Source organism: Poromitra crassiceps, assembly GCF_964638095.1.
Source record: "Poromitra crassiceps genome assembly, chromosome: 9".
In the NCBI taxonomy this organism is placed as follows: domain Eukaryota; kingdom Metazoa; phylum Chordata; class Actinopteri; order Beryciformes; family Melamphaidae; genus Poromitra; species Poromitra crassiceps.
The window spans coordinates 30,963,041-30,987,198 of record NC_139630.1 but is presented as its reverse complement, the minus strand read 5'-3'; the positions used below and the strand labels follow the sequence as shown (position 1 = coordinate 30,987,198).

General features: G+C 43.0%; 1 protein-coding gene across 2 annotated transcripts in view; it reads left to right on the top strand.

Annotated features, from left to right (window-relative positions):
* Nucleotides 1-24,158, top strand: part of xrn2 (5'-3' exoribonuclease 2) — a 55,941-nt gene that overhangs the window by 7,056 nt on the left and 24,727 nt on the right. The window contains exons 8-22 of one of the 2 annotated variants that reach the window (XM_083642521.1): nt 650-700; nt 1,629-1,786; nt 3,621-3,695; nt 3,926-4,059; nt 7,568-7,625; nt 7,946-8,053; nt 8,333-8,377; nt 10,701-10,844; nt 12,248-12,292; nt 13,450-13,541; nt 15,300-15,435; nt 21,834-21,941; nt 22,646-22,735; nt 23,120-23,192; nt 23,663-23,746. In XM_083642521.1, coding sequence (XP_083498647.1) covers nt 650-700; nt 1,629-1,786; nt 3,621-3,695; nt 3,926-4,059; nt 7,568-7,625; nt 7,946-8,053; nt 8,333-8,377; nt 10,701-10,844; nt 12,248-12,292; nt 13,450-13,541; nt 15,300-15,435; nt 21,834-21,941; nt 22,646-22,735; nt 23,120-23,192; nt 23,663-23,746 — 1,401 coding nt within the window. The remainder of the gene's footprint in view (nt 1-649; nt 701-1,628; nt 1,787-3,620; nt 3,696-3,925; nt 4,060-7,567; nt 7,626-7,945; nt 8,054-8,332; nt 8,378-10,700; nt 10,845-12,247; nt 12,293-13,449; nt 13,542-15,299; nt 15,436-21,833; nt 21,942-22,645; nt 22,736-23,119; nt 23,193-23,662; nt 23,747-24,158) is intronic. The other variant, XM_083642522.1, reaches the window with a different exon arrangement.

The window sequence follows — 24,158 nt, the reverse complement described above, 5'->3', positions numbered from 1 at the left end:
GCTTTTTCCCCGTTTTTTGGCCCTGCGGCTTATATAACGGTGCGGCTTATCTATGGATTTTTTCGGGGGGGAAAAAACGGAATTCTCTCTTCTTTAGCACTCTTTCTAACTATAAATCCACTTCTGTTTTAATTTCCTCTCTTGCCCTCTTTTCACCACACCGCGGACACTGTGTGCACTGTAAAAAAAAACACAGGTGGTGTTGTGTTATGTTGTTTTGTTGAAATGTTAATAAATGGGAGCTTCCTCAAACAGCCATCTCTTTCCCGACAATCCCCTCTGTGCATGAACCCTTACATATGGTAATTAAACATTAAAACACAATTAAAAAAAAAAAAAAAAAAAACATTAAAACACCTGCGGCTTATAGTCCGGTGCGGCTTATATATGTAACAAACAGGCAATTTTGCTGCTGCGGCTTATACTCCGGTGCGGCTTATAGTGCGGAAATTACGGTAATTGAGAAAAAAAGAGAGTAATCGATTGATCAACAATGAATATAATCATTAGTTGCGGCCCTAATCCTAATAGAATCTCTGTTTAGAATTCACTGTCCGTTCATTAGACCCCGCTTTCATGTGTCAATATTATCTTATTATCATTAAACTTTGACTAATTTCAGTTGTTTTTTTATTGTTTTGTTTTTTAGCTCAACCGCACCACGACCCCAACACACACCACTGCCTGTGTGGAGCTGATGGTAAGTCTTTAACCATAGGACAAGAAAGCACCATGAACTTATCGACATACCTGCCAACACTCCCAGTTTTCACGGGAGTCTCCCTATTTTTAACCCTTCCTCCCGCTGTCCTCCCGATTGGTCATTTCTCCCGTTAATCTCCCAATTTCATAGTAGCATAGTAGCACATCTTGATATACTGTTTTTCAGAGGATGTAGTGGGCTCGGCTTTAAAGCCAGGGTGAAGTTTCTGGTATCATATGAAACTATAAGACCTGTCCTAAGGCATCGATTGGTACCATGTGATGCTAGCTTGTCAGGAAGGTGGCTAAATAACACTCCAAATTTAGGCAAAATTTTGCAGGAGAGAAAAAACATTTTCAAAGGGGTCCTCTTTCACATCCTTATGTTGCCGTGTGTGTGTGTTTTGAACCAGTAGCCTTACGTTGTATTGAGCCTTTCTGATGCCATTGCATGATTACAAAAATCAGCAAATTGCAGTGGGAGTGGTGCCTGGGAAATTTGGTTTGGTACAGGTACTTGGTCAGAAAAGTAAGAACCCCTGACCTAAGGCATCCAAAGGTACCAACCATGTCATTTTAGCTTGTCATTAATGGGGCTAAATAAAGGCTAACAATTTAGGCACAGTTTTGGCAGGGGTAAAACATATTTTCAAAAGGGTTCCTCAAGATATCTGAATGAAAATGGGTGACAATCTTCCTCTTTTTCCACAGCCTAATTTTGGCAGGTATGCTTATCGCTGCTTTAATTCCACATTTTGTTGGTTATTTTTCTGTGAAAGTGAGATTACTTTTAGATTCCTCCCTCCCGTCGTCCACATCGAACTCTTCCTTGCCTCTTGAGCCGGACGAGACTCTGTTTTGTTGTTTGATGGCTTTGTAATATTCCAACATTTGTATCTGTTCTTTCCGATTGGATAATTGATTAGCGGACCTGATCATGCTGGGCCTGGCCACCCACGAGCCAAACTTCACCATCATCAGAGAGGAGTTTAAACCCAACCAGCCCCGCCCCTGCGCCCTCTGTAGCCAGATAGGGCACGAGCTCAAAGACTGCCAGGGAGCCCCCAGGGAGAAACAGGGAGAGGTGAGCCTTACCTTTGGGGTTTATTTGTCTTTAACGTGTATGTGTGTGTTCTACCGTTATGTCCTCTCACTTTAATGTGTCAGTTGTGTGCTGAGTCTTTACAGTCGATTACATGTCTGGTGAATTTTGGGATCTCAGTGCAGGCAGGTCAGGTCATGATACCAGAATTTCGACTTTTTCTTTTTTCTTTTCCTTATTAAAACAGGTAAGTCCCATGAGACCTCATCTTCAAGAGAGACCTGTGTACACTAGGGCTGCCCTCGACCAAAGATTATCCTGGTCGACCGGGAAATCGACAACAGCTCCGACCAATCGATTGGTCGAAACGGGGTCTAAAAGTGTACTTTTTTGTTTTCATTTTTTGCAGTGTACTTTTTTTTCTTATTTTGTGCAGTGTACTGACTACTGAGCGCACTATACCCGATAGCTGATAATTATAAATAAAAGCTATTTGCAGCGTTGTAACGTTACCGGAATGGACAGACTGATCAGCGTGCCATGCAACACCTGGCCACCTGCTCAGTTCAGAGAGAAAGCCTGTGCGATGGTTATGTAACGTTAGCACACGTGGCATGGTTAATTAGCTGGTAGAAAGAATAGCTAGACAGCTTTTGCGATTTATTCCAGTAACATTTTATAACAGCCTGTCTAACATTACCGGACTGTATCAACTGTGAACTGTGAGTGAAAGCGGCTGGGCGTACAGTCTCATTGATGACTCAGTCTCATCTCATAAGGTGCGTAAACGAGTCCATTGTTTGCGCTGACAGCTGAGCCATTTAATTGTTAATTCCATGGCTCTGCTGGTTCCTCTGCTTTCTGCTAACTGTGGCTGTCTGTCTCTAGCCTGGATCACTCCCTGTGTATCGCTTTCATTTTTATGAAATAGAATTTCTCCTTTGAAATTATTAACACCAGCGATTGCTCGACCAACGTGAATCTCGTCGACCAAACAATCGACCAGTCGCCCTGGAGGGGGCAGCCCTAGTGCACACACAGCAAAAAGGGGGAAGAAATACAGTGGAAACTTTGATGCCAATACAAAAAAAGGTTCAATTATACTACGACTTCACAGCAAGCAAGACCAATCATCACGCAGCGTCACTGATGAGCTTTGTTAAGTTCCTGGTCTTTCCATAATGTCTTGGACAGTTTTGTAACAACTTTTCCACAGAAGTTTTGATGTCAGTTGAGTATTGTTCTTTCAGCTGTATCAGATAAATAGTCCCATATTTGGCACCAATTTAGATGGCCTGTCTGAGATCCAGTAAAAGACATGGTGGACTGTTTGTTTGAGATCCAGTAAAAGACATGGTGGACTGTTTGTTTGAGATCCAGTAAAAGACATGGTGGACTGTTTGTTTTCAGTTTGTTTGACTCTTCTTCTTCCTCCATCTCGTCCTCCCTGCAACGATGCTGATCACATTGGTGAAAGAAAGTAATCAAACGTTTATTACAGCAGTATTGAAGCAGCATTGGCATTTTAGTTATTTTGCGAAACTAGTGGTAAGTTGACAGAGATATAGCTTCCTGTCCTCGTGACGCAGATTAGTACTTTAAACCAATTGTGCCTTCAGGCTTCACATTCTGGAACAGAGTCAATGTTAGACTGGCCAATTGAGTCTCTGGTTAGACACTACTTAAGACTTTCTGTCAGGCCTTTTGTCTTTTGTGTTCTGTACATTTATAGTATAATGTTGTGTACTTATCTGTTGTCGTCTGTTTTCTGTGTGTGTGTGTGTGTGTGTGTGTGTGTGTGAGAGAAGTACTTTGTGAGAATACAAATCTTACAATACAAAATCCCCTACTGACTGACCTTTTTTTTTGCTTTCAGCATGATCAGTTTGCAGACACGATGCCGGTCTCCCAACAAGAATTCATATTCATTCGGCTGTGCGTTCTGCGGGAGGTATGTGATTCATTCACTTCCCTTTTCAGTTAAACTGCATTTCACACATGCGCTATATGTCATACTGGTGTTTAAAATAATATATGAATATATAAAGTATATTTGAAAGGTAATAGAAGAGATAGACAGATAGCCCAAGTAAACAAACAGCAAACAGAGGTACAGCCAAAAGCAGATTTTACATAATAGAGGAACTGAGGTAGAGGAAACTGGTGTCCCTGTTGTTTCAGTACCTGGAGAAAGAGCTGACCATGGCCAGCCTGCCCTTCCCCTTCGACTTTGAGCGGAGCGTCGACGACTGGGTCTTCATGTGCTTCTTCGTGGGAAACGACTTCCTGCCGCACCTCCCGTCCCTAGAAATCAGGTGAGCACCTCCCGTCCCTAGAGATCAGGGCCCGTATTTATCAAGCGTCTCAGAGTGCCATTTTAGTCCTAAGTGCTGAGAATTTGTGAAATTTAGTCCTACTCTCACACTTAAGAATAAAAGCTTTTTATCAACCTTCTTAAGACTAGGAAACACTCCTACTCCCCCAGCTATTTAGGAGTCCTCAGGAGGTGTCCTAAGTGGTTAGGAGTTGCCAGCAGGGCAATGTTGAGTGTTGACCAGTGGTGTAGTCTACCTTTTTTCAGAGGGTATACTGACTCTGACTGACATTTCCCACGGATATTGTCGCGTTTTTCTTTCATGGCTTGACAGAAAAAGTATGCCTTCACGCGCCTAGTTGGCTTGAAAATAGAACTCACGTAAAAATCGGCGCAGCTCAGGCGAGGCGTGGGTACACGGAAGGTTCACGTTGAGGCGCCCTGTGTACACAGCCTCATTGACTAAAAAGGACGCCTATTTAAAAGCGTGGGTAAAGGCAAGGCTTGGGTGCTGTGTGTGAACGTAGGGTAACACACAGAGCGCACAGGGTGAATTTTATAAATGGAAATTGAAAACGATACATATCATAGCGCATTTCCCAGTGCGCATATGCAAATCTGAGTCATTTCGCAGTGTGTATATGGCGTATACCTGCGTATCACGTAGACGACACCACTGAGTTGACATCATGGCATTCAGGAGACAGAGACGTGCGCGAATCTTCTCCACTAAGCACAGCGTGTCATCCTCCCTCCAATTCGGCTTTCTTTTGGATTCCATGTTTGCTCATCATACAGCCTATAGAACCTGGCTATATAGGGTAGTCAATTGACAGCACACCAGTTTCGAGTCAGTTGTGGGATTAGGTAAATTGGGTGGATTAGGAAAGATTTAGCCTATTCTTGAGTGATTTTCAATGTAGGCTATCTTGTATTATTTTGTTGATAATTTCTTCTGAAATTATTGGTGAATATATGCTACACTCCCATTGTGCATTTCACTGTCGAATCATCTCTATTTAGGATATTCGTGCATAAGGGATTCCATTCAGCGATTGGCCATTCCTGTGTACTTGGAATTGCGTCATCAACATTTCCCTTTACGGCACACACACCTGTCGTAAATCAGCTCTGAGATTGACACTTAGGATTCAGTCCTACACCTCGCTGAAAGAGGGAGTGAGATGCATAATAACTGACTTTTAAGTGCAGCTTTTAGCTGGGAATTTTTTTGCTCATAAGTGTACTCTTAGCAGTGTTCTTAGGAGTAATTCTAGGAAGCTTGATAAATACGGGCCCAGGTGAGGACCACCTGTCCCTCCACATCAGGAAATGTCTTAAATTATGTAAATCTGAGACATTTAAACTGTTAAAATCTAACAAATACAATTATTAGAAGTGTAACTTTTTTCATAATGCAGTGACAGATTTCTGTGTGCTGTTTGTCCGCTCTTAGATGTATCCAGAAGAGGTTTAGTAGCTGCTTCACTCTGCATCCTGTCTGCGAAACACAGATAGACTTCATTCATTTCCTGCTGTCCTGACTTTTTTCTTTCAATGTTCAATCAGAAGTACATTGTTTCATTATTTTGCTTTTTAAATTGCTCTTAACTTAAATTCCAGGTAGCATTAAAGAGGTTTTTAACACATTCACTGCCAACAACGTGTAAACACGTTTTCAGAATCCAGCTGTTGACTGCCAACAACGTGTAAACACGTCCTTGGCATCGATTTTTTTTTTTTAACGGGGGGTTGTGCATCTAACCCTTTTACATATCTTATATAAGTATTGGACGTGTACAACGTGTACAACCCATTCCACCGACCCACTAAGTGGCGACAAGGAAGTAGGAAGGCAAGCAAAAAGCAGTGTGATCCATTTCCATTCTCATGAAAATGGATTGGCGGAGGCGCTTTCGTTTTCGCGTTGATTGCTGCCGGTGCGGGATTGCAAACTTGCATCGTGGATTGCGGATGGAGCACACTTTGAGGCACGCAGCGTAAATATGACCAGAGTCGCAGGGGCTTCATCGGAGCTCTCGGCCAGGGCTCCGGGAGGCGGGCGAGTCCAGCCGGGCTTCCTCGGGGAGCGGCCACGCAGACAGGCACAGCCAGGCACAGCGGCAGCGGGGCAGTGAGGCTGGTGACAAGCAGCAGGCCATTTTGCCTTGCAAAATAGCACCAAATTGGAAACAGCCATAAAAGGCTTTTAGAATGGGATTTTCAACCCATTCTTTTTTGTTTCTTTTTCGCTCTAATTTAGAGTAATTTAATTTCTATTCAGAAATTTATTTGAGAGGTCGAGAGTATGAGAAAGTGAATTTGCACAGGTAGGAAAGTGCTTGTTACACGGCGCTGCAGCCAAGAAGAACGCCCACGGAGGGAGGAGTTGAAGCAACTCTCCCTCTCGCTCTCTCCCTCTCTCTCTCTCTCTCTCTCGCTCTCTCTCTCTCCCTCCCTCCCTCTCTCTCTCTCTCTCTCTCTCTCCCTCTCCCCCTCTCACTAGGATTAAACCTAGTGAGTCTCCCTCCCGAGAGGGAGGGAGAGAGAGAGAGAGGGAGGGAGAGCGAGAGGGAGGGAGAGAGAGAGAGAGAGAGAGAGAGAGGGAGGGAGAGCGAGAGGGAGGGAGAGAGAGAGAGAGAGCGAGAGGGGGAGGGAGAGAGAGAGAGAGAGAGCCAAAAATGAATGGTTAAAGTGACTGTTCTATCCAATTTCACAAAAAGCCATTTATCTCTGAATATTTTTTCTGACGCTAAAACCATGCTGTATTCAACTGCTAATGCTTACATAACTACTAACTCTACAAACTAACTCTTTTAGACAGAGAAAGTACACATTCTATTAGTACTTTTGAGATATTGTATGTTCACAAAGTCCAAGCTGAAACGAATCCTCGGCTCTTGTAAAATGAGCCAGAATCCTCAAAAAACGGCTTGGCAGAAGCTACCTACAGCAAAAAAAAACGGCTGGCAGTCAATGTGTTAATATCCAGGGGGTGGAATTCATTGGGTTAATAAAATCTAATTAATGTGGCACTGATATACGTTGATGCTAAAATGCTACATTTTGCACTTGAAAAATAATAATAAAATAAATAGTATTGTATTGTCAATATTAAAATAAATAAATTAAATTCATATTTGCCACTGTAGCTATAAAACAGTAAAGATCTTGATAAGTGCAAAAGTGCAATAAAATACAGCACCAAAATCACTATTACCGGTAATCTGTTCAAACCATTAGCTTCACTTACTTTAGGCGTAGTCGTGCACCGGCTCTCAACACGGGTCAGTGGAGAAGCTTAGACGTCCATTTACTGCTCTTTTCTATTTATTTATTTAATAAAACGCCGCTCAAAATTATGTTTGGCTACCTGCCAGAGTGGCTGGCAGGGAGGCCACAGCCACAGCCAAAGACGGTGTCATATTCCACTCCGATTATCATTTAAATTTCTCCGCTGAATGAGTCTTTAATTATTCATTGTTTTTGTGTTTTTCTGCTTCTTTCAGAGAGGGTGCGATAGATCGACTGGTCCGCATCTACAAAGACGTTGTGCACAAAACAGGAGTAAGTATCATCACCCAACCCATATTATACTGTACTCCTCTGCATCTACATGCATTTGGATACAGTAATCAAAACAAATTAGTGATCTATTTTTGTCATTTTGGCTCTGTACTCTAGCACATTGGATTTGAAATGATACAATAACTTGAGGTTAAAGTCCAGACTGTCCGCTTTAATTTGAGACAATTTACATCCAGATTGGGTGACCTGTGTATAAATTAAAGGGGAAATTCTCCAGGGATGAATTGAGCATCACAAATTGATCAGATCTCACAGCAGACGAGAGCGACGGGTGTGACCTGGCCTGTGTTTGTCCACAGGGCTATCTGACAGAGAATGGCTTTGTCAACCTGGAGCGAGTTGAGCTGATCATGCAGGCAGTCGGCGTTGCAGAGGACAACATCTTCAAAAAACGCAAAGATGACGACGTAAGATTTCCCAATTTCCCAGGATCATTGAAGTTTTGACTTATAAACACACACACTCCTGTCTCTAGCCGCGCACAGCTGGTTTTTGCTACTGGCTAATTTAGCAGCTTATGTGACCCGGGCAATTGTTTTTTTCTAATTACTCAAGGGTGACACTTTTTTTGTATTTTTTTCTAACCTTCTGTTGTAACTACAATCCTACCATTTTCAGTGGTCAATAAGCCTTCTCTTTTCTAACCCCCCCCCCCCCCCCCTTCATGTTATATATTTTTCTTTTAGGAAGGCTTCAAGAGACGAAATAAGGAGAAAAGGAAGAGAATGAAAGTGAGTACAGCTGACAGGTGCATGTTGATGACATTGGTTTACTGGCTTTTATTTTACTTGGAGCGAAAGTCTCCGCTTGTCTGGGGAAGCTGTATTGACAAAGTTAGAGACAAATAATTGGCAACTGCAATTTTTCAAGCTTTTAAAAAGCCACAATTCGTGTACAAACTTATACAGGTAAGTTAATTCAACCTGTCAATTATAAATAATGTGTTTGTCTTTTGTGTATATCTGCCTCATTCTCACTTGCATCTTAATCAGTTGATTTTAACCCCAACTTTCTCATACCACGTTTTTTTTCTTCTTTCCCCACAATGTTTGAACCACCATGTTTGTTGTTGCGCTGAGGCATTTCCATATTATGTCAATCTGCTTTGCTGCCGTCGTTGGTCAAAGATTTTCATAACTGGCAACTAACACCAATCAGTTAGGGAGAGAAATGTTACGTCAGTGATCAGACCGCTATGAATTGCAATGCAAATTCAAAAAGTGCTAAAGACTGAGGTTCATTGGAGCTGGACACTAGTGTATGTAAACATCTTAACTGGCTTAGATAAGCTTTGCGAAATTCCTACTGGATAAGACGCCTCACTTAAAGCCTCTACATCAGGGGTGGCCAAGCTACGGCCCGCCATGAATTAGCATCTCCTCGAAAATGTGACTCGACGCAGACGGCGCAACTTAATATAATGTAGATTCTGATATAACAGGAGAGAGTGAAAGCTATTACAAAGTGTATGCACTGCATTCTCTCCTTGGGCCAGTCATTCAAATCCTAGTGAAATCACACAATTGACTCATTTTGCCGGGGACTCCCCTGCGACCCCTCGTCAAGCTGACGTTTATAGAGTATATAGGTCTAGCTGCCGTCGGCAAGGCTCCAAGTCGAGGCTGACGCACAAGCATGTATTCCGCTTTACTCCGATTAAAACAAAAAGTCCCATGGAGAAATCTTTCTGCCTTTACTTTTGGTTTTCACCGTTAAATTCACACAGCGATATGGTTAAATTTGGAGGAAAGTGCAACATGAGCGTATTTGTCACAGTGACATTGCACTGATTATGTTGGGATCGTCATGTTTCCTCTGTATTAGCAGTAAGCCACTGCCGGTCAGAGAGGGAGGGGGGATATTCTGTTGACATGCTTTATTCATGACGTGAGACTCAATCACTGGGTATCAAAGGTTCACGTAAACACATTCAAGCAACAATATACAGCTTTTTTCCTTCTGACAGGAAGTGTATTGTTAGTCCCGCTACGCTACAGCTTGCACAATTATGGCTAAACAATGATCCCAATTTTAAATTGAAATGACAATTATACGTCTGTTTTGACAATTATCTCTCAGTTTGATAACTGTATGTCTGTTTGAGGAAAGCTTTTTTAAATGTGGTGTAGAACTAACAAACATTTTCCCATTCAGACTCAGGAGAAAGAGTTTTTTTTTTAGCTGGTCTGTATGGTTTCTCTGCCTGCTTCTCCATCTGAACGTATGTTTTGTGCGCATTGCTGATTGAAAGCTTTTGATTGGTCACACATAACGGATGGGTGCACTTGATATTCCACAGTATGTTCATTTATTTATTTTATCATTAACCGTGGTAACAAAATTGTGATATACAATTATCCATGACTAAATGTGCAGTTCTTCTAAGTCCCACCCACTTTGGCATGTAAATGTCATTGAAGCAAATAAATATTGACAACTTGGATTCAGTGTTGTGCAAAAAGTCTGAAGCTCATTTAAAACAAATCCATGAAGTGAACCGTGAAGATGTTTAAAAAAATAATGAAATTAAAAGTTTCTAGATGTCAAAAAATGTACGATAAAGCAAAGATAACTGACAGACTAATGAGAAGACAAATGAATAAAACATCTAAGACAAAATTGATATAAAAATTCTAGGGTGCTTAGGCTTACTCGCCGTTCACACCGAATGTGATTTTGCAAATTTACGTGGCAAGGGTACATGCAAAGTCTATGCAAATGCGCGAGCAGACCCCAGGCGGCGCAAGTGAAGCGGAATTTCACTCTGTGAATCCCGCAAAACTAGCGTCATTCGCTCGAGTTCAAATTCCTCAACTTTGGCAAATAATTTTGCGCGGTCCACAAACTCGAGCAAGTAATGCGATTTTTGCTGTGGGTGTGAACGCAACATAAGACTTTTGCACAGTACTGTACACATTGATTCACATTATGCAGACAGTGACACCAGGCCTTCATGATCCTGGCCTCTATATACAGATCAGTCTACATCCATACATTCAACATTCAGTAGTTTTAAGAGTTTGTCTTCTATCTTCGTCTCTCTATCGTCCCCAGGCGGAGCAGCAGGGCCCGGCCTACCTGACCACGGGTCAGTTCGCCCCCCAAGCTCTGGGCGGCAGAGGCCGGCCTCAGCCCGTGCACAACGCTCGCAATCAGGCCTACGACATGAGGATGCAGGGCAGAGACCAGCACAACAAGGTACCCCGGGCTGCTCATGTGGACGATACATCGGATAGGGCCCGATAATCCAAATGTCCAGACTTCACCGCACAGTGCTGAGGGCTCCAAATCCCCAAGGGGCGTCAAGCAGACTTTCTGCAGACTTCCAGAGAGTCCTCTTGGGCTGCAGACTTCACCACACCACACAAACCACTTTGCATCATTGTAATGTGGGCATTATATGCAGATGAGCAGTGTTTACCTTCTCTTCAGGTTTTCTCCGCCAAGAAATCCTCGTTCGTCTGCTTGCAGAAACTCCACCCCCGCCAGCTGGTCTGGGTCATTAACGCTCATTAAGGCTCTCGATGCAATTCTCTGTGGACGCGCACATACAGAAAAAATAAAAATGGAACAATCTGTAGTTGGAACAGCCGCCCTCGAGCAAGACCATCTGTTCCCTTCCATCTCCAAATGACGCAAAATGCGTCAATTGGAGACTGAAGTGCCTGGAATAAAGTGCAGTGTGCTCACTGAAGGAAAACATGAAGAGACCATCTGCATATATTACCCACAATTCATTGCAATACGGACGTGACAATGTAGTTTTCCCACTTGCTGAACCAAAAAAAATCTTATCAATGTGTAAAACAATTAATTTATTCAAACGTTGAATGGTTTAGGCCAGAAATAATCTTCAACTACATCATGACACAGAAATAGCATATGTAGAAGTACAGGCCATAGAGGTTAGCAAAATGCATTCTATTATTGTCTTGAGCCCCATCTCTCAGGACTTTATTTATAGCCTTGCAGTCTCTCGCCCTCGCAGACTTGACGTGATGCCATTGAACACGTCACAAATGACGTACGACTGAAAGTCTGCTAGGGCTCAGTCCGGAGTGTGGACATTTGGATTTGGCCCTAAGTGGTCTTGGAAAATCTTTGGAGTTGCACATAAAGTCTGAAAAAGTGTGGGAAATGTTGAGCTCCATTGGACATTAACAGAATTATTAATTTCCTACACAAATATGTGAGTTCTGGAAGTCTGTGGAAGAAGAAATTGGTCATTTCCAGGTCTTCAAAAGTTTTGAAAATAAAAAAGTTTGGGAAACTATGGTAAAATGTTATCCATTTTACCGTTGTGATATACATAAGACCACATGTATTCTGTGGATTTTAGCCCCCTGTCAACTCACACATTCTGCTATTTATCACTGAATTATAAGAATCTATAGAGTGAAATGTTCTGAGTTATTCACAGCAAGACAAGATGACTATCTCTCCACAAATCGCACTGAGCACCAAAATCTTCAAATGAAACAAAAAGTAGGCAATTCTGCAACTGTATAAGAACTCTGGAAATGTACATCATTTTGAAATGTAAAATGGCGATGCTTTTCCGCTGCAGGGTAGGCAGTCTTAATGAAATCTCTCTCCTTTAGGATGCTGCTCAGTCCCTGAAGGCCACGATGAGGAATGGTGGAAATGTAAGTTGGAAGATGGGTAACAACAGTTGCAGCCATTATTTTCTGTCGAGAAGCAACGACTGTTGTCTTAAACATGTCTGTAGATACACCACCAGATGAATAGCAATAGTAGTAAAAGTAGTATTTTCTTCCATCAAAGTCAGAGAGTCTGACTTGTCCTTCAAAAATAACCCAAATGGCCGCTTCTCTTTTTCAACCTCTTTGCAGCCGTTACATTTCCTGTCCGTGTACAGCTTTAACCCATTGATACCTGATGCAGCATTTGTGTGTGTATCCCTTTAAGACCGCGAACCGCGTTAACGCGGTTCGCGGTCTTAAAGGGATACGCACACAAATGAGGGATATACACGCAAATGCTGCATCAGGTATCAATGGGTTAAATGTATCAATCAACAATGGCCAGCAGCCATACATTAGCACATGAATGAGAGCAGCACAAAGGCTGCATAAAGGAGGGAAGGTGCTCTTTGCATACAGTAGCTGAGGTTGTCATTTTTCACAATCACCATCAGCTTCATTCAAACGTGGAAAACACACACACACACACACACACACATGCATTTGATAGTGATAGAATTACTGTAGCTTTCACATTACTCGCAACAACATTACTAGGGCTGGGTATTGGCAAGGATCTCACGATACGATACGTATCACGATACTTGGGTCACGATACGATTGTATCACGATATATTGCGATGCGATACATATTGCGATATATTGCGATATTCTACAGAATTTACTCAAAATTAAATTAATAGAGCTAAAGATACAACACACTGTGTACCACCCAGGTAGTGTAATAATATGTACATCACTTTATACTGATAAGTTAGTGGACAAATTTAGTCAAAACTACTGAGTGTTGAGTGTTACTGAACGCATCGATATGGGAAATATCGATACAGTATCGATTAGGGGTGGGAATCACCAGATGCAGAGGCCTGGCATGGCATGGCCTGCAATTTTTTTTTTTTTTTTTAATATCGCGATACTTGGCGTCCAAGTATCGATACAGTATCGGGAAATAAAATATCGCGATATATTGCCGTATCGATTATATTGCCCAGTCCTAAACATTAACCCCCCCTTTCCTTCCCATCCCATAAAATGTGGTCCTGTGCTTTTTGGTTGTGATGCCTCCTGTCCCTCTCCAGTCCTCTGCAGGGCCAAGCGACAGCACAGACGGCCGGGGGATGAAGAGGAAAGCTGACAGTGACAGCGAGCCCGAGCCTGAAGACGACGTCAGGTAGACAACTTGGCTGCACTCCGGCCGCGCTCACGTCATGTCAGATTTACCGTATATACCAGCCGCCGACCGGGAAAAAGCGGTTACGTCAGCCTCCTAGCGGTGATTATGGGAGGTTTTTGTAGCTCTTATTTCTCCCACTTTACGAATTGTGCAAGTATGTCGCCACTGGCTACTGTAGTGTACACCCGTCTCATCGTGAGCCAATCAAGTCGAGGTAAAGCAATGGCTCTGTATCAAACAGGCTCTTGATTGGCTGCCTGTTGCGCTGCTCTACACAAAGTGGAAGCGTCTAAACTTCCAGGACGGTTTATTAGCCCATATGTTAATTGAAACTGAACATTCCCTTACGGTGACACATAGCAGCTGTGAGGCCAGTAAAGAGAATATTTAATTGAGAGAGAGAAAAGCGTACAGATCAAAAATGTATCTGTACGCGAGTGAGCAAAACTCCAAAACTGCTCTTTGTTGTCATTGATTAAATGTTTTACTCAGAACTGATTCTACACAAGAAATGGCATTAAGGTGATATGTTTGTAAGAGATTGAGATTTCTGACAATTTTAATTAATCTTGGCCGATAAAAGTTAATCTTGGCAATGTTGGCAGGCATTTCGTTTATGTTAAGTTTACCAACTCAATATTTACCAGCAATAAAGGGCTTTAATTCAATATGAGCTCCTTGGCTGAGAAGTACATTTTGGACACTGAACCACCAGAACCAGAGAGATGCTCGCCACTGTACCACAACACAGGCTGTTTAGATCTCCGCCGGTCCCCCCTCTGCTGTACCACAACACAGGCTGTTTAGATCTCCGCCGGTCCCCCCTCTGCTGTACCACAACACAGGCTGTTTAGATCTCCGCTGGTCCCCCCTCTGCTGTACCACAACACAGGCTGTTTAGATCTCCGCTGGTCCCCCCTCTGCTGTACCACAACACAGGCTGTTCAGATCTCCGCCGGTCCCCCCTCTGCTGTACCACAACACAGGCTGTTTAGATCTCCGCTGGTCCCCCCTCTGCTCGACAGCTCTGCCCACCTCCCTCTGCAAGTGATGAATATGGAAAGGAGGAATATTTGTGCAGATTCCTCGGTGACACACAAAGCTGTTAAATCCATCGGGCTAAATTGGTATTCATGGAGGCTTTCCTCTGACAAGTCTGCGCTCCCCGCGGGCCGCTCCCAGGCTTGATTAGACAGATGCTGGCCGGCCTTGATTATGTGTGCAGAATGGCACCGCAGTCGCAAACCTACCAATAAGTCAAAGCCATTAAACTATTCCCGCAGCGGTGTGGTGGAAGTTCCACCGGTTTTCAGCCTATAGATGAACGCAATGGCGTCTTGAGAACCAGCGGTTTAGAATGAGCCCACGTATCATTTCGACACGTTAGCGTTTACATCATAGCCGTTTAGCCGACTCTCCCGTCCGCGGTGACTTAGTTGTACCGAGTGCGGCAATAGAATTGGCTTTAATTCCAAGATCACCAACATTATAAGTTAGGGCTCGACGATATTGACAAAATCTTCATATATTATCATTTTTGACGCAGTACCTCAATATCGATGATGTGATATTTTTGGGAATGACTAATGGTGCTTTCAGAACAATTGTACCTGTGTAATTGTAACTGAGGAAGAGTGCTGCTGTATTACATTACATAATGTAAATGTAATTTACATTATTACATTGTAAATGTACATAGTTCCTTCGTTCTTTTGGATCAGTAAAGTAAGTCATGTTCTGCTGTGACTGGTGCAGGTTATGGGAGGATGGATGGAAGCAGAGATACTACAAGACAAAGTTCGACGTGGACGCGACTGACGATGACTTCAGGCGTAAGGTGGTCAAGTCGTATGTGGAGGGTCTCTGCTGGGTGCTGCGCTACTACTACCAGGTAAGACTCTCAGGCAACCCTGAAAGTTCAATGACACGCACATTAATGACCCCTCCAGGCAGTGTTACTACCCGTTTAACGCTTAATGTTCTTTTTTCAACGCTCTGCAGCCGCTGGTTAATATTCATACGTAATCTGATTCTGTGCTACGCTATTTGTGGAAGCTACTAAGAAACGGTGTTAGCAACTAACTTACAGTTTTTAACTTGAGCACAAAATTTAGTTATTTGTATGTCGGACAATGTGGCTAATCGACATTGTCAGGAAATGACTCTTTAACACATTGAGTGGCCTTTAACACATTGAGTGCCAGCGACGCCAAATGGCGTCAGGAGAAATTTACCGTAGGCTGCCAGCGACGCCAAATGGCGTCAATAACTCCAAATTCATATTTTGACGGGGGGATGTCGATCTAAGCCTCTTACATCGCCTCTTACAATATGGGAGCTATTGAATGTGTCTAACCTATTTTACAGAACCCTTAGGTGGCGACAGTGCCCTCCCGATTAGACAAAGGCCAGGAGAAAAGAGAGAAGAAGTCATGAGGAAACAGAATACGGAAATCGCATCGATATGCTTGAAGCATAACGTTAGCTGTGCCTGTGAACAGCAGTCATCTGCTGCCACAATTGAGCCCCATCCGTGTCCGCTGCGATAGTCCATCCATATGATTTAGTTGCCGACACGGCGACACCAGCGTCTTTCTGAAAAGTTACATTATTCTCAGCTGGGAGCCGAGGACACGCTGTAAAAAAGCGGGGGGATGCAGGCAGTGGACTTTTCAGTGCAGATCAAACTCAGAGCAAACCGCAGCAGAGACACGACTCCTCCCACCACGGAGGAGGGGGGTGGGGCACGCAGGGCACTAGAGCATACAACCATTGACAGTACACACACACCCAGGCAGCAGCAGGCTCGATGCATAGAGAGCAAACAAGCTAGAATAGGCTATCTGATGCCCACCAGCAGTAAATCAAGACCAGCAAGAAGGTGTAGGGTCTGCGCACGCAGGGGCCAGCGCTGCTGGTTGCAGCTAAAACATATTATTTGGCCAAACAAAATTCCTTTGTTTTCACTCTTTTATTGAAGGAAATTATTTTTGAGGTGTCATTATATCAGAAAATATTAGCTTCAGAGTCAATGATGTGCTTGAAATGTTTAATTTCACAAAAGGCTCATTATCTCAGCTTCAAGAAAAAAATTGCTGTTTTTGGCTAAATCAAGCTATCTTCTCCGGCTCATAACTAAAGAACGGAAAATGGGATCAATAAACTTTTTTTTGCAGATGATAGAAGAGAGTCTCCTCGTTCTTTGTGCGTGTTCAGTGTTGACATAGTAATATCACACAATATTCTGTGGGCCTCGAGAAATCACTGAAAACGCTCTGAAACTCTGGCACTGGGAGCATCCGTTCTCCAAAAGTGGCTGGCACTCAATGTGTTAATGACCTCATCTTAACCTGGTTTAGGAAAAACTCCCAACTTAATTGTCATGTTAGCATCTTTTGCCAGGTCCAGGATCACACTTTTACTACCTCCGCCATCAGAGTCAGATGCAACCTGCATCCAGTGAAGTTATCTGGATGCAGGTCACTTTTAAAAACCAGGTGGAAATGGGGTGAAAGAGATCTGGACACAATGTGAGCCACACTACCTCCAGATGTGGTCAGGCAGATATGATCACGGTGCGTTTACACCTTGCACTAACATGCATTTTTCATTATCCAGATACAGCTCACATTTAAAAACCAGGTGTAAATGGGGTGTAAGTACCAAACATTAACCAATAATAAGGAGTGCAAGACTTCAATCCTCGGCGCACAGACAAATGTGTTAAGCATTTCTCTATCCCAATTGACATTTTCATTATTTGTTGCTGCTCCAACAGTTCCTACAGGTGTGGCTGTGTTTAACAAGTGTCCCTTTGGAGTCTCCAAATGTCCTTTTGGAAATCTGCTTAGACATGACCGTAGGAAAACACTGGAAAATACACATTTCTTGTTGTTTTGTCATGTACCGTAAATTCCGGACTATAAGACGCACCGGTGTATAAGCCGCGGGACCAAAATTGACTATTTTTTTCTTCTATAAGCCGCACCGGTCTATAAGCCGCGGGTGTTTTGATGTTTAATTACCATATGAAAGGGTTCGTGCACAGAGAGGAATGTCGGGAAAGCGATGGCTGTTTGGGGAAGCTCCCATTTATTAACATTTCAACAAAACAAAACAAAAGTCAGGTCACTAATCCCCAGACAAAATCACACAACAATAGGCTATATGTGCAGCAAACCTGTAACCAGAGAAGTCAAGTCACTAATCCTCGTCTTCCTCTTCTTCCTGCGTAAGTCCTCATCTTCAGTGTCGGAAACGAACAGGTTCAGGGTGGCTTCGTCAACCACTCTCCTCTCTCCTTCATTGTCACTCAAAACCAACGAACTCCTCTTCATCTATAGCTGTGTTTCCATTACAGTTTTTCGCAAAAGAATTGCGATATTTCTACAACTTCGACAATGTACAATTGCGACTTGTAGGCGTTTCCATTGAAGTTGCGTTTGAGTGATTCCCCGTTGCAGCAGCTGCCACAGTGATTACGCACGGGGATCTGCCCCATATCCCGTCCCCTGCATGCTCAAATCCAACCAATGGTCAATGGAAATCCCAACATGAAGTTACAATGCATATAAACGAGCCTGATTATCAATTCAAAAGAAAATGAGTCGCAAAATGTTGCTGGCTGCGTGAATGCAGTCAGCGCGACAGGCAGAGGAAAAAAGGTAGCCTAATAGCCTACAACTGGTCCGATTTAGAGATGGAGGGGGGAAAAGGCTGATTTGGTTCTATAATTGCACCTGAAACGTGTGCAATGTATTAGCCTACTCACAGTCACTGTATTCACTTCAGACAGCACCACCGCACCAGTGTGTGCTTTTCATCCTCTCATCTCGCCGCTGTGCCAAATGCGCGCACACAGGCAGCCTGCTGTCACCATGGACCGATTTCTGCCATTAAACATTATCTAATTTGCCCGGCTACGCTTTTGCACAACACTCGTCTTTCTGCTAGGTAGCGTTGCTTCAAAGTTTTCCACTTGCTGCGGAGGTTTTGACACGGCTATCGAACCTTACTTACCAAACTTATTTTCCGCTCCTTTTCCAAGGGATAATATGGGTCACATGACGTGCAAATGCGAAAAATGTGTTTCCATTACACTTTTGCGATAAACTGCTATATCGACACGTCTGAAAAACCACCTCATGATCATCTACTGCTCGTTCTCATGCTGTCGAGAACGAGCAAAGCTTTTTTTTGGTGAAAGAATCCTCCAGGGCGCTTCTTGTTAACAGTCCGAGTGAGTGGCAGGTCGAACGTCAAAGGCACTTCATCCATATTTATGATCTGCTCCGGTTCGATGGAATATTCCTTGATCTTCCTTTGTGTGAATTCGCCGAAGTTTGTGATTTTCTCCTGGTAGTCGGGGGAGGGAGTTGATGGGCTTGTGGCCGTTTGCTTACCGTAATTACCATATGTAAGTGGTCACGCACAGAGGGGATTGTCGGGAAAGAGATGGCTGTTTGAGGAAGCTCCCATTTACCGTATTACCGTAACATTTCAACAAAACAACATAACACAACACCACCGTTGTTTATTTTTACAGTGCACACAGTGTCCGCGGTGTGGTGAAAAGAGGGCAAGAGAGGAAATTAAAACAGAAGTGGATTTATAGTTAGAAAGAGTGCTAAAAAAGAGAGATTTTTTTTTTTTTTTTTTTTTTTTTCTGAAAAAATCCATAGATAAGACGCACCGTTATATAAGCCGCAGGGGCCAAAAAACGGGAAAAAAGCCGCGGCTTATAGTCCGGAATTTACGGTACTTTGAACCTGGATTTGGTCGGGGCTGGAGCTGGGGCTCCATTGAGTTTTCAATGGAGACACAGTAAAACACTTAAGTGGTGATCAGTGTTGTTTTGATCTGAGAAATGGCAAAAATTATTTTCTTTATCCTCAATGTCGAGGACTATTCATTGCTCTCCGCCTCTCTATCCAGCGGTCCTGCGTATCTCCAGCTTATTGTTTGCAGTGTGATTATACTAAATCAGTTTATTGTTGTAAAAATATTGATCTTTATCTTGAAATGAAATAATTAGCTGTGGGCCCTCTCCAGAAGAGGCACGTGAGCCCGGGGGGATTTGTCCGAGGTAATTGTGTGCTCGCTCTGTGTACGCGGGCTCTGTGTTGACACCACATGCTCGGCAGCGGAAAGCCTGTCTCGGGGGGCGGGCGTTCTGGATGAATTCATTAGCGGGCCCTCGGCGCACCGGGACGTGTCTGGTCTTTACTGTCACACATTCACAGAGTCATGATCACGCACACCTCAACCAAATACTCAGGGAAGGAGGGCCGGTCGGCCCAAAGCGCCCGAAAGGCGAAATTCACACTTTGCCCTGCAGGTGTTGAGATCTGTTGTTTCTTTGTCGCGGACTGGGTTATTACGCTGTCCCAATAAAGTTAAGACATCAAGAAAAATAAGTTTATGCACCTTTTGTTGTGAGTCAAGGTAGCCTCAGTTTTGTTTTTCTTGTCAGTTATTATAACAGACCTGGGCCATTATGAGGCACGAGTGCCAGACCCGGCCCTCATGATGGTTCTGCCTGGCCCGGGGAGGTCCAAGACGAACCAAACCATTTGACTTATGAAGCTAAAACAACCTATGAGCTAATTTGGTTGTTTGGAGTGATTTTCGATATAATAAATGCTGACGAATAAGTGCACAGTATGTTTTCTATGATTTAATCTAGTGATAAAATTAGAGTTACAGCATGACAATATTTTTTTGCCCCCCCCCCCCCCCCCCCCCCCCCCCCCCCCCGGCAACAATCTGGGTTTATCATGTGCCCCCCCCCCCCCAAGAAAAATAATTCACCACCCCTATAATGTTTTTGGGTTATTTATATGATTTGAGACGTTGCTTGCTTCAATTACAAATTAATTTGTCACCGTCATTATATATATATATAGAAAATCTGTGGCTGTGCAATTATTTGAATGTAGGAATCTGGGCCTTTTTTATGATGGTAAAGAAGTCCCATATTACCATTTGAATGAACACCTTTATTAATAGAGCGGTCAGCTTCAAAATGGGCTCGGCCCAGATGTGAGGAATGTTGAATATATCAGAGGAGCTCGTTTAGTCAGAGGTGCGTTGTGGGATGAGAAGGTCGTCCTTTGGCGTGACTTTGAAAGGCTGCGCTTGTTTTGCTTGGAAAGGACAAGTGTTCTGTATATGCTGGATCTGCCGGGTTCATTTGCTTCCTGCATAAACATTTCAAAGATGGGGACAAGAGGGGAATGGGTTTAGAGTTGTACTGCAGAGTAGGTTGTGCACAGGGCTAGTCTACACGACACACTTAGTGATGTCCCTGCATATTTAGAAAGTGTCATAGTGAATTCAGGCCAGAAACTCATTTTGAGTCCTAACAGCCACCGGGCGTGTAACTGCAGAGTATTTTACACATGAGCCTATGCAATGTGAATATGTTTTTAAATGTCAGCCTCAGCTTGATCAGATTGTGTTTTAAGCTTGAAGCTTCATGGTGTGGTGGAACTTGTCTGAAAAAGGGCAAAGAGCCTCCCACCCACCCACCCCCCCCCCCTCTCTCCCCCCACCCAAAAAAAAAAAAAAAAAAATCAAGTTTCTTTGTCTTCTTTGGGTGGGCTTTGCACTGTCCTTTTGTTTGGTTGCCAGTCACTATAACATTTAAAGGATTTGCAATATTCAACCAATATAAATGATAAATCTTCTCTTCTGTACCTGCACTACTTGGACTCACAGACAGTATATTGTCTGCATGCAGCTGTCAGTTGAAGCAGTTGAAGCTCCGCTGCCTGCTGCAACACAATGGCTTCAAACTGGCAGAACATCTACAGAAAAGACATCTGTGTCTCTACAGGAGAGTCGAGAGGAAACGGACAACGTTTCTCCATTAAGCAACTTTCACTAACCAATAAATCAACAGAGCTCACTGCTTCAACTGGCAGTTGACCTGGAGGCAATATATACTGTCTGTGGGTCCAACAACTACAGAGAGGAAGATACTCAAATATAGGAGCAACATTGTCCAACCTATCCTTTTAAAATAATACATGTATTTGGCACAGTAGGAGGACGGCAAATTAATACCATCCACCAACAAACTGCTGTATATATTGTCTGTGGTCACTGTGGCACTGTAACCAGCATTTGCAGAGCCTGTTCTTTTCTCAAATAAATAAATAAAATTAAAATAGTTGAAAGTAGTGCATCATGTAATTTGGTAAGGCTTTCTGCATTGTCTAATGGCCGTCTGAGAATCTCTTCTATATGTCATATCAAGTCACTAAATGTTCCCTTGTTGATTGGCAGGGCTGTGCTTCCTGGAAGTGGTACTTCCCCTTCCACTACGCTCCGTTCGCCTCTGACTTCAAAGACATCAAAGGTCTGTTCACCGACTTTGAGATGGACACCAAACCGGTAAGAATTTCATCATCTCATTTTCTAGAGTTTAGACCTTGTTCTCGACCAGTATCCTAGACCAGTGGTTCTGACCAGGGGTCCGTGGCACTTTGCCAGGGGGTCCGCGAAAAGTTTTCAAGTAAAAAAAAAAAAAATGAATAATTAAAAAGAAAATGCTACATGTTACTTATTCCTTCTCAAACTACTTCCTACATGGTGCTAGTCTATCAAAATATCTTGGCTGTCATTTATTGTGTTGCATAGTGGTTTTCTGGACTGTTGACAAATTGTGATATTGTAAGTCGCTTTGGACAAAACAAAAGCGTCTGCTAAATGACGTAATGTAAATGTAATGTAATAAAAAAAAAATATATATATATATTTTTTGCAAAATCTTCATAGTTCAACGAAAATAGTTTATGCTTTAAATCTAAAATGGTTCATGGATTACATTCTAATAATAAACCTATCAAATTAAAAGTCAAGCACGTTACCGTGGAAACAATTAAGCTTAGCCCAAAATCACAAATCAGAATGAGGGGGTCCGCGGTATATTTTCTATCTTGTAAGGGGTCCTTGGCTGAAAAACATTTGAGAACCTCTGTCCTAGACACATACAATATATTGGGAGATTTTGTTTGGGTTCTTTTCATGGAGCTTACCTGTGCAGGTAATGCTGTACTGATGCATCTGATTGTCTTTCTGTGTCTTATCGTGTGCAGTTCAAACCACTGGAGCAGCTGATGGGCGTGTTTCCTGCTGCCAGCGGCAACTTCCTGCCCACAACATGGAGAAGCCTTATGTGCAGTCCGGTACGTCTGAGTGTCCAAAATCATTTCTAGGTTGCTGCACAGATCCAGAAAGTTCAGAAGACTGTTGTTACAATTCAAAGGCCGTTAAAAGTCTGGGAAAGTACAAAAAGCTCAAGATGAGTTTGGAAAAAGTCTGGAAATCCACCGCTACACTGAACTACTTGCCTGTTAAAGACTTTGTATGTCACTGACTGTAGTATTAAAAGTCTCTAATCAAAGGTGTAATACGCAATACATCTGCAAGGTCTAAAAATTGACATCTGGAAAAGAGTGGGACTTTCAAACGGAAAGTCCCTAGGAACTTTGGCCATAAACAAGCTGCTGCTCCTTGTATTTACAAGGTATTTACAATCTAATTCTTTTAAATGCCTCCCTCTGAAACAGGACTCTTCCATCATCGACTTCTACCCCGATGACTTTGCCATTGATCTCAACGGCAAGAAGTATGCTTGGCAAGGTGAGTCACTGCCCTGTTAAGTAACCCAGAATTTATAGCGGGTGAAGGGCCTCTTTTTGGTGTTATTCTTCCTAAAAATTGACATTTGTGAGAGAGAAAAAAAGTAATTTATTCTCCCACAGAAAGAGCTACATATTGCATTTCTAGCAACTTGGGAAAAAACAACCACCACAAAAACATTGAACTTGTCACTCAATAGGTGAAGCAAGGCAGGCTGTAGCTCAGGAGGTAGAGCCGGTCGTTCACTAATTGCTCTGGATGAAAGAGGTCGGTGGTTCGATCCCCGGCTCCGCCATATAAATGCAGGCCAAGGCACTAGCACTGCCAGTGTCACGGGTTCAATTCCCACTGGACTGGAGCCACCAAAACATTTGCTTTGCATGAAATGTTTAATAAGATACTTCTAAGTTATAGTTTGAGTACAGATATTCTGTATTATCAAGTAATGTCCTGTTGTGTCCTGTTTGAAGGTGTGGCGCTGTTGCCCTTTGTGGACGAACGTCGGCTGAGAGCGGCTCTGGCTGACGTTTACCCCGACCTCACAACCGAAGAGGGTAGGTATACTCTCCAAAAAAACACGAAAACTAAACCTTAACGAAAGAAAAACAAAGTATTTTGGTACCGATGTGCATGCCGGGTGTGTTATGTGGAAGCCTTCAATGTTCTATTTTTCATTTACAAAAATAGCAAAAACCGACAGCAGTTAAATGCCCAAATAGGACAGATTTTTGAGTATATAGTACAGGGGTGGGCAATTATTTTTCCAGAGGGCCACACTGACTTACATCAAGTAAGCAAAGAGCCACACATTGGAGATCATACCTACCAACACTCCTGATTTTCACGGGAGTCTCCCTATTTTTAACCCTCTGTCCCATTGTGATTGGTAATTTCTTGTTAATCTCCTCATATAGTAGTGATACAAATCCAATGGCTGTAGCAGATGAGATTTATTAACATAATTCT